Genomic DNA, 10973 nt, shown 5'->3' on the forward strand with positions numbered 1-10973 from the left:
GGCCCCGCCCCCTTCCGGACACGCCCCGGGGCGGGGGCACGGGGCGGGGGCACGGGGCGGGGGCGCCTTTATTCCCTGCTTCCCCCTCAGTCGGAGCCCGAAAACGCCCAATTGCCGTAAATCGCGGCCCTTCGGCGGGAGCCCCGGGCTGTGTGAGGTGCGCCGGGCTCGCTGTCAGCTCGGGCGGCTCCCGGGGTGCATTCCCGGCCCTGGCCGCGTGTGTCAGAATGACGAACCCAAACCCATCGCTAAATCCCAAACACAGAGTGCGGCAAAGCCCGGGAGTGTTTCTTCTGACATGTTTTATTTTGTCATGTCAGAGAAGAGAATTCGGAATGCTGTAAGAGAGAGGACGGCACTGAGTTTAGGTTTCATGTGGCAGCACTGAGGCTTTAAAATTACCAGCTGTGCCCAGAGGTTTGGTTATAGGATTAGAAGGCAACAAATGGGAAGGGTGGTGGTGTCAACAATCCAGCCAGCGAGTCAGTGAGAGGCCATCATATCTGTGGGCAGCTGAGAAGGCACTCCCAGGGCACAGGGACTTCTGAAACAGGGACATTCTGCAGTCACCTCTCCGGGCTGGAATTGGGCACAGGCTCCAAATTTACTCCAAATTTACATTCCAGACCATGGATAACAAACCTTTACAGAGATAACCCTACTGACTGCCCCACAGATGTGGTCATAATCCCCTTTGCTTACAAAAGAGTCGAGCTGTGTCTAATGGGCCACATCCTGCAGCACTTGAATCCCCCAAACTGCCACCTCCTACAGCCCAGGTGAGTGCCCGAGAAGGCTCCAAATCTTGACCCAAAATGACATGGAGCTAAAGAGGAAAGCTTTTCTGTTACATTTGGGTCTTTTTTTCACACAGCATTCAAGTAACTTTCTCCCCAGAAAGGGGAAGGGAAGTGGCTTTCCTTGTGGGATGTTCTCTGTCAGTAATTTGGTCCAGAGATGTCTGTGGCTGGGGCCCCATAGATTTGGGTCTCCCAGGCTGAGAGCTGTTCCACAAAGCCCGGGTGTGGTCTTATGTTCATTTGGCATTTCAGAAGGTATTTCCAAGCTCTCTGTAAACAGAAGGAAAATAAAGAAGTGTTAGGAATTGAGCAGAAAGTGACTCTCGGGTATTTTCACAAAGCAGCTACGCTTCAGTCAACACAGCTTTGTATTTGCTCCCTGTGCTGGACAGCAAGAACCTGCTGAGAGGAGTTTGGCTACCGAAGTGGGGACAGGCTGGATCCAGATGTGGACTTGAGAGAAGCCTGTCCCCTTCATGCTCTGCTCTCCTGGATATGAGGACATCTCAGGCTGCTTTCACTACCTGTCAGGTATCTTGTTTTACTTTACTTCGATGGAGCAGAGCAATGCAATCCTGGATTTTCTACTCTAAAATGCTGTTCCTTCCACAGATGATAAGCAAAGCAGTGAAGTATCAGCTATAAAGGTTATAAAGCAACAAAGGTTATCGCGTTTTCGTATTGGTGTGACCTGATGTGGCAGAGCAGTTATGACCCTGCAGTTATCCCACTGTATTAATTACAGCCATCTTAATTATTTGTTAGCTCCAAGTAATCACCTAGAAACTCTGACACACACAGGGCAGATCCACCAGCATTACTCCAGCTGCATCCCTGGGTTTTCCTGTCAGTGCTCATCTTCAGGCTCGTAAAGGAGCTTGCCCCCTGCACTTGGGGGGTTGCGTAAGTGTAATGAGACCAAAGGTCAGCAGATAGTGCTCCATTGGTTTGTTCTTCTAATCTTGCTGATTCTGCAGGCTCTGAGGCTGATCTTCCAATATTTACTCCTCTGGGTCCACAGTGTGGGTGTCTCTAGTTCCCCTGGACTCAATAGATCTCCTCACATGTTGATCACTAATAAAATCAGGGGCTGCACATCCCAAATCTGCCTTGCTTTTGCCTTTTTGGAAGCTTTCAAAGATCTTTGCCTGGATTGGCTAGAGGATCACACGGGAATCTGTTGCACTGCTTTCGTCTGCAAGAAACAGACTTGTCTGCCACGGTAATCCCCCAGGAAAGCTTTGCCCAGCCAACAGTGGGCAAGCACTGCCCTGTCAACCTTCCAACCTTTTTTTTTTTTTTTTGGCATTTAATAAAACTCTGAGACCAACGTGTTGATGCCAACTGAGAGGAATGGCAGGGCTCAGCCTTTGACTTTTGCACTGCCACTAGAAGCACATTCTGTGATTCAGTGAGTGAGCGGCTGGTCATCAGCCTGCAGGAGCAATCACAGCCCCGTTAGTGCAGGGACTGAACCGTGTCTGAGCCCTGCTGGCACACTCAGCCTCTAATTACCCACTGGCACACAGCCATGGAAAGAGCTTTCTTCTTACATTGGATGTGTTTGCACAAAATCAATCACCTTATTAGATACAGACCCAGCTTTAGTGACGTTTGGATCAATCCTTTCAAGCTCCCAAACGTCCCAAACAAGGGTGAGACTTTTAAGGAGAGGCTGGGTTCCCAAGGGAACTCTCCTGCTCCATGTTGGGAGGCACCAGGAGATGATGCCTGTGTGGTATGCAAAGGGAGAAAGGCCTGGCACCCAGGGCAGAGGCCACCAGGCTCTTGCACAGCCAGGCCATTCTCAGCCATCCTTCATTCATTTCTTTCATCATTCAGAGCTATGGAACAGCCTGTGCTGGCCATCTAACCTGTACATCCCTCCTGGGCAAGTATTATCCCATTCCAGATTTCTATACAGGAGTGTCTGTGGGAGGGGATTGCTTCTAGAGGAATAAAATAGGATTTTGGAAGAAGTCAGTGCTGAAGTCAATGGTAAATGAGAGCCCTGCAAACACTGGGTTCTGAACTTCCCTGTAATGCCATGGAATTAAGAGATAGGATTAACTGCAGTAGCTGCCACTCTTTTCCTCAAGTCCAGGAGAGAAATACCATGTTCTGTACCCACAGCTTTACTTTTATAGCCCTTTAGCTAAAGTAGGGAAAACAAAAATATCACAGATTCTAGAGTAAGGACTCACGGATCCAAAATCACACCCAAGCCACCCCCTTAATGGTCTAAAGAAGATGCAATCCCAAATCAAATAATCAGTTCCATTATCAGGTGGATACTGTGCATGAAATCACAGAGAAGGTCTTATTACTACAGTGATGGGGCTTCAGGAAGAGAAATAAGTGCAGAGACAGTTTCTGTGGGGACTGTGCCAGTGACATACCTGCAGGGAAAAGCGGCAGGAATGCATCAGATAGGCCATGGTGACTGTGCTGCACCGGCTTATCCCCAGGCTGGAGAACACCAGCACTGCTCCCACGTCCAGCTGAGCATCTGAGGCAAGAAATGCCAATCACAAATGAGTGATCTGGGAAATGGAGCTTCCCGTGGCACAGTCAAGCACTAATTTGGTGACAGCTGACAAGAGGGGCTGCAGCCTGAGCGACAGGAGCCCTCAGGAACCCTGACAGCAGCAGATGGACACTGCCAGCTCCCATTTCTGTAAGCATTTGCCTTTCTTAAAAATCCACAGTTAAAACACGGCCTCGAAGAGCAGCACCAATGACAATGACCCATCAGTGCTTCATTACACATCAGTGTCACCTTCACATCAGGCATCTGAGGAAAAGTAGTCTTTCATGACCTATTAGCTGTGGTCAGCATCACAAACTCTCCCCACAGGTTTAAAGGTATTGAAATTTTATTTTTCCTGGAAGGTTGCATATTTAATTAATAACCTTTTAATTCTTTCTCTCCCTCTCTAGACAGAATGATGTTTTTAAAATATTAGCAACTGAACTCCAGAATTCATAGAGCAAAGCCTTTTCTTTTTCTTTTAGTGTTGTCAAGATGTTTTGTTTGTTCTTTCTTTTTTTTCCCTCAAGCACTAAACCAGCATTTTAAAACTTATTTCTATTGTGAGATACTAGTTCTGTCCTAAGATCTGAGTAGAACTGGCCTCACTCCAACATACACTTGGCATGAGGACATGCACACTCCTCTTGGCATATGTGGAGAGCTTTAGTCTCGTGTTCTAGTTTGTGTAATCTGCTCTCCACTGCCAAGTAAACAGTTCCACTATCAGGTAAACACTGTAACACTTCCACAAGTGCAGCTAATAGACTCTTGCAGCCTGGTTTGGAAACAGCCACAAACTGTGTGTGATGTGAGAAGGAAACTTCTGAAATACTACTGGGAAAAAGCATGAGGCACAACGAAAGGCAAGTAAGTGAATGTCAACATTTAGGTGCACCAAATAATGACATTCAGTTCAGGAGTACAAAATTATATCCTCGAATGTTGTTTCTTTGTGTGCAGTTGTCATGTCTGATATTGTACTTGGATTAAGGTCTGTGGGGACAGGGTGGTCTTTTGCTTCTGGCTCTGTCCGACACAGCTCAGCAGGGCCTTGGTCTGCGGCAGGTATTATTTGATAAGCATGATAAAAGATAATGACATGGTTGGACAGCATCAGGATGGAGCTGCAGGAGCTGTGTCTGCCGTGCAGCTGCAGGCACTGAGCTGCAGTGTGTTTTTTCTTGTCCTATCTGATGTAATCGGCTGAAGGCAGGCTGATGCTGTCCAACCTGAAAGTCTTCCTGGGCCCTACGGTGGGCCAGAAATCACAAAGATTATCAATGCCTCCTGCTGAGTTCTCTAATGTGTGTCACACTCTGGTTCAAATAAAGCTCTGGTGGCTGAAGATTTGGGCTGCTGAGAGTCAAAGGGCTGTTGCAAAGGAACAAGAGGGAATCCAATGAAGCCCTGGTAGCAAAGCCTTTTCAGATTGGGTGGAAAGCTTCCTGTTATCAGACTGAGGTATTCTTTAAAGTGAGCAGGGACATCAGAGTCAGATGCCCTGTAAAATCTCCTCTCTGTCCAGCAGGCTGGTTAGTGAGGCAGCTCTGGTATCCATCAGGGTGTGGGCTTGCTTACCCTCCTGTCTGGGCTTTCTGTCACTCCCATCTAATATCCTACAGTGAGCAAGGTCTCAGGAATTCCAGATCACGATCCACTCACCTATGAAATGAGAAATGGTGGGGAAGGAAGAAAAAAGATCTGCTTCGAGTGAATCTGGAACAGATACGTGGAGGGATTCACCTTCTTCTGCAAACCTGGAAAAAGAGCACACAGCCCACATGGAGCAGAGAAGCAGCCTTGACAAGATGTGTTTGTTGGAGGCAAGGTGATCACTTTGTTTGCTGTTACATGTGTGAGTTTTTCATCATTGTCATCATTAACATGATAAGGGATTTGTTATGGTGAGACAGAGATGTTTGTAACACAGAACCAGTTTAATCACTGATTTTCCATTTCAGTGGTATCAGCATTGATGTCTTAACCTGCAGCTGAGAGATAAATGTAAACAGATGAACTGAAAGCAGGTGTGCTTTCAGAGTGTGTGTTGGCAGTTTTGTGGAACGCCCCAGATCACTTCATGTGGTTTTCTATGGCAGCATCTCCTCCTTCCACAGACTCAGAGAACTCACAGGGTAAAAACTTGGTGAGGAATTTCCAAAGTGTGAAAGCACATCATGTAGAGGGCATGGGAGTATTACCCACAGTGCAGAGACATTCCTCTGGAGCCAAAGGCATGATAAATGTCTGCTGGTGCACCTGTCCTGGGGTGGGTAACTGGATTTGTTACTTTGTGTGGGTCACCACCTTGAGAAATGTCACTGGGTTTTTCACTGTGTGAAATTGCATTTCCAGCAAGGCCTGCAGACTGAGCTGACTAGTCACGGACACAGTAGGTAAGGAAGGAAGACCAAAAATGTGACAGATTGGTGATTTAGCTTTTGCACTGATGTGTTTGTAAGATTTTGCTCTGAAAGCTATTTGGAGATACAAGTTTTTCCTGAAGCGTGGTGGTATGTGATAAACTTGAAATACCAAGGGCTTCCCAGTCCTCCTCTTACGCAATTCACCCGTGGCATGGTCAAGGGCTGCAGGACTGTGTTGCTGTTGTGCTAACTCTGGAGTAGAAATTAGAAGAATGAGCATGAAATGGCACTGGAATCTGCACAGAGGTTTCCTTGGAAGGCCACAGGCACTGACTCCTCTGCCAATAAACTCTGTGTCACCTCATTTTCTCACACCACAGACACTGGTGAGGGTAAGCCTTGAACTGTTTAACTTACAGTGTTACAGGCTGTTCACAGACGTTGACCAGTGCTTTGATCTTCAGATCTCTCTGAATTTGTTTGTCACTGGCCTGCTTGAAATTGCCCATATATAACTTTTCAGGCAGTATTTCTACAGGGTATGGCTGGAAGGTGTCTAGCTCCTGCCAGAAAGAAACCACAGGCTCAGGTTAGAGAGTGTCTTTGCTCCCATTAGCTCGATAAGTTCTTAAACAGAAGTCATGTGAAGAATTGAACAGGCACTTAGTCAGCAGCTCATGACATATTTTAGTGTAATGATTCATTCAATCACCTGGATTTGCTGTATATTGAAGTCTTTGCTAGTTTTACTGAGAATAATTAGCAGCCTTACTGTTGTTGTGACATTACTTGAAGCAAACCCTAACTAAACAGGAGGTGGAATATATCCTTTCCATTGTCTGGAGGGGCTGCAGCATGACAGATTCATTTGCTGCTCCCCCTGGTTACTGTTTGCAGGGCTAAATGAAATCATCTGCCACCTGCAGAGCTGCAGGTGCCCTGGAGTAGCACAGCACAAACCTGCAGCTGCATCCGGTGTCGGCAGCGTGGAGGCTGAGAAGGAAAACACACGAGTAACCAACAGCGCCTCGACATCCCTAAGGGGTGCTTGGATACTTGGATACTGCTCCAGGAGCACAAAGGAGCAGCTGAAAAATTTAAACCATCACCAACAGCTTCCACTGAGGGGCAAGGAGGTGCTCTGTGTCCAGCTGAGTCTGAGGGGGAAGCTCAGCAGTGAGTTGCCCTTCACAGAGCAGCACAAAGCGAATCGATTTTCTCTCCTGTGCTGTAGCATCCGCAGGTTAGCACTGTGTCATGGGCTATTCCCTGGGAATCAGAAGGGAACAATGGGAACAAAATGCACCTTGGAATGAAATGCTCTGTTGTCCAGCACCTTCTTAACCTGCTCTGCCTGTCCTAAATGTGAAATAAAGGGTAATTGTTTCTCATAAGCTAAGTAGATTGATGTTTATAGGTGAAACCGAGTAATGAGGACACCAGTGTTTGAGTGGATGGCTGTTGTCTTCCTGGGCCTATTGAAACAAGGCACCAGCACTTGCTTTGTGACCCTTCCGATGAAAAGACATAGATCACAGTGCTTGGTAGGAATTGTACTTCTGTTTGAAAACATCTGCTGTGTACTATGCCAGATAACCACGTGTGAGAGAGGAGCCTGCTTCTTTTCATCATTTGCTAATGTTTGTTCAGTTATCTGTACTCTCCGTAGGCCAGTTTCAGGGTTATCAGGGAAACATTCCCAGGTTGCTTCCATGAGCTTCCTTTCACACAACAGAAGAGGAAAAAGAGGCTGTAAAAGAACCAGTGGTGAGACTCAGGGCAAGCACAGTAACTCAAATTACATTTAATTCCTTTGTCTGAAATTACTGTGATATCAGGTTTGCAACACCATCTAACTTGAATTCACCAGCCATCATCAGTTGAATACGAATGTCTTCTACTTGCAAATTAGTCTCATCTCACCTGAGGCATCCACAGTGTCTTCTGGCTCTTCAGGAAATGGTAACAAGCTGAAAAATGCTTGTACCCTCCCTTCAGGAGGAGCACGGGGTGGCGAGTGAAGTGCTGCAAGTTTCTGGCATGGTGTAAGGCATCTCCTTCCCCAGTATCTAAAAGAGACCAAAGAGCTGTTTGCCAGGGCAGGTTCAATGTCTCTGTCTGCCTCCCTGACACCCACAGCAAACCCCTTTCCATTCCATCTAATGCTCTGGAGAAAACTTTGTTAAAAGCTCTACTTATTCTTTACTTGTTGCTGCAGGTCAGTTACAGGTGGTGCTGCTTTTCACCTCTCATCCTGATCTTTTATTCCTCTCCTGGTTTCTTTTGTAGGTCTAGATTTTTTTTCCTCTCCCCATTTTTCTTTGGGAAATGCTTGTAATAAGTTCCCATAATGGGGAAATTTTATTAATTTAAATTCAATAATCTTATTTTTATGGAGGCTCTTTTCTTTAGTCTGCTTTAGGCAAACAGGGAAAAAAGGAAGTGTCTTAAATTTTTCACAAATGTTTTAAACACTCCCCTCAGTGAAGCAAATTATGTGAGATGGCTGCTCCTCCTCCCAAGGAATCCATCCTGCTTCCCTCTAGCTATGTCTGCTTTAGAAATAAATCAGCACAATAGAAACCCAGTTCTGATTCTTCACACCTTCCCTTTACTGCCTCACCACTGAGCATTCAGGAACCTGCTTGCTTTATTCATACCCCTTACACCCCCACTTTTTTTTTTCTTTAAAAAGTGATGTGAATCTTTGCTAAAACTCCTGTAGCCTTTGTAAAGCTCAAACAAACATACAGAAGTAGTTCTGCCCACAGCAGAACTCCTTGCCAAAGGATGTGTGAAAACCAAACACTTCCATGGTTCAAGGAAGACTGAACAATGATAGGGAAAAGTTTCCAGTGCTTCACATTTCTTGGTGAACTCCATCAAATGACCACCCCCATCAAAGGTAAGTCTTTTTAAATATTATGAAGTGAAAGCCTTTTGTGACCCTCAAAGCAGGAAATACTCACTCTGGGAACACATGGAACCTGAGCCGATGGTTTCAGGCTCTGAAGCAGCACTGCTCCCTGAAAGGCAAGCGTTGGACAAGCCAAATCTCAGGGAAATGTGGCAAGAAAAGATTCCTCACATACAACAAGGAGCTTCAGAGGATCATCCACAGATGGGAAACCAGGGCTGCCAGGATGCTTTGAAATAAAACTTGGATTTTTGAAGCCTGAGAACATACACAACAGTGAAAAAACAGAGGCAGAGCACAGCTTTTCACTAAAACTGGGAACATTTACATCTCCTCCAATGAGCTCATAAAATTAAATGAGGAATGGGAAGAATTTCCATGCAGCAGTGAGGTCTTGACTGACATAGGTCACACGTACCTGTTTCCTTCTTCTCCTCCTGATTGTCACTGCAGCCCAAAAAGCCGGTGTCGTGGTCATACACCACGCAGTATCTGACATAGTCCAGCTCCTCAGGATTCGGGATCAGATACTCCCCCGCAGGATTCTACCAAAATCACAGAGGAATTCCATCAGGAGCACAGCTCCACTCTTCTCTGGTGGCATCAACGCTCCTGACATCTTGCAAGTTACAACTCTCTAGCTACGTGTTGGGTTTGTTCCTGTGGGTGGGCACGACACTGACAGCCCCGGTTAGAAGTCAGGAATGATGCAAACGACGCTGATTGCTCCATCAGCAGCAGCGATGCAGATGCCAGCACTGTCCTTGGGAGGCAAGGCTACACTGTGTGAGTTCTTGTGCAATGTTTTTCCTGATATGCAGCTCCTGCGTGCCAATCCTTCGGGCTGCTGGAGCCACCTCTGCTTTGTGACAGAACACATCCCCCCAGTGGCAGCCGCGGAGCACGGCTGAGGCAGGGCAGGGGCTGGGACATTTCCCGTGGGTTTCAAACCACTGTTGGCTTCCTGCTAATTGCTAAATCCAGGGACGGTTCACGCAAACAGCAAGCCCCTCACCCGCTCAATCCTTTGGGCTGTAATAATGTGGCTCGCATCGAATTCACGCTGAGAACGGGCATCTGAAAAAAAAAAAACCAACCAAGATAGAGCAATTGGCTTTTAAAGGTGGAATCCTGTTTGTATTTTGGCAGGGGGAATTCAGGCACTGGCATCACTCAGAGAAAGAGATTTGGGGATGTGGCACTTGGCAATATGATTTAGGGGTGGTTATGGTGTTGCTGGGTCAGCTGTTGGACTGGATGATCTTGAAGGTCTCTTGATCATTCTGTGATTTGGGTTTTTTTTTTTAGAAACTGAGGCCTTCTGGTGTGGGTATAACAAACTCCAGGGCTGATGTGGGTCTGTGTGTAACACCACGTGATAACCAGCACTGTTAGTCCTGACCCAAGTGTGCTCCTGTAGCATTCCCAGCATCAGCCCTGTGCTCTGCCCTGTGCCTGCTCTGACCTCGGCCCAGCAGCTCTGCCTCTGCTGCTCTGGGGAGAGGGGCACTGGAAAGACCCCACCACCACTCCCAAACTGGCTCCCTTACCAAAATATTTAATGACATTGCAACATCAGGCACCCTTTTGGGGGTATTGGCACTATGCAAAATGGAAGTGGTTATCAGGAATCTTTGTGTAATTGTTGAGAAATCTTGTCCAGCTCTAACACCTCTGGGAGCAGCAGGGGAGAGTGTGTATCCACGGGACTGATCAGAGCAGGGAGAGTTGGACCTGAGGAAAGCCGAAGCAGCACCAGGTCATGGCACCTGAAATGGGATGGGAGGAAGGCCCCAAGTGCAAGGCCCCAGAAATTACGAGAAGTGATGTGTGTGCTTTTCCTCACGAGCCCAGTTGGCTCAGGATATCTGCCCGGGCTGAGCACAGTGCCTGGCTGCAGGCAGGGGCAGGGAGAGCAGCAGCGGGCAGGGGCAGCCACGGGAAGACAGCAGCAGGCGGGGTGAGGCAGGGGCAAGAGCAGGAACTGGGGCAGAAGAAGCAGGCAGGGGAAGCAGCAGGCAGGGCAGGGGCAGGCAGGGGCTGGCAGGGGCATGAGCAGGCAGGAGGAGGGACAGGGCTAGGCAGAGGCAGGGGCAGCAGCAGGGACAGGCCTGCGCTGCGGCCTCACCCAGCAGGCACAGGTAGTTGGGCTCCGTCAGCCGGGATCTCCACCGGTACTGGTTGATGATGTTGTAGAGGTGTCGGGGCTCGCAGACCATCACCCCCGCCATCCCCCATCCGCTCGGCTGCCGCCGACTATCGCGACACCCCGCTCCCCCCTTCCCGCCCGGCCGCAGGCAGCGACGCCCGCCGGTCTCCACGGTTACCTCAGGCGGGATCTCGCGAGACTTTCCCCC

General features: G+C 48.0%; 1 protein-coding gene across 2 annotated transcripts; it reads right to left on the minus strand.

The window, feature by feature from the left end:
* Positions 1-4: 4 nt before the first annotated feature.
* On the minus strand, positions 5-10953 carry STYXL1 (serine/threonine/tyrosine interacting like 1). Of its 2 annotated transcripts, XM_032129629.1 has the most exons (9): positions 10745-10953; positions 9632-9693; positions 9035-9161; positions 8669-8725; positions 7623-7768; positions 6117-6262; positions 4996-5090; positions 3200-3309; positions 5-1070 (listed from the first exon to the last, which is right to left on the minus strand). In XM_032129629.1, exons 1-9 carry the CDS (start codon positions 10845-10847, stop codon positions 939-941), a joined length of 978 nt encoding a protein of 325 aa, XP_031985520.1. In that variant the 5' UTR covers positions 10848-10953; the 3' UTR covers positions 5-938. The 2 variants fall into 2 exon arrangements, with proteins under 2 accessions (XP_031985520.1, XP_031985521.1); XM_032129630.1 differs by lacking the exons at positions 5-1070; positions 3200-3309; positions 4996-5090; positions 6117-6262 and adding an exon at positions 6693-7449 and having other exon boundaries at positions 10745-10904.
* Positions 10954-10973: the final 20 nt, after the last annotated feature.

Source organism: Corvus moneduloides, chromosome 20 (assembly GCF_009650955.1).
Source record: "Corvus moneduloides isolate bCorMon1 chromosome 20, bCorMon1.pri, whole genome shotgun sequence".
NCBI classification, from domain to species: domain Eukaryota; kingdom Metazoa; phylum Chordata; class Aves; order Passeriformes; family Corvidae; genus Corvus; species Corvus moneduloides.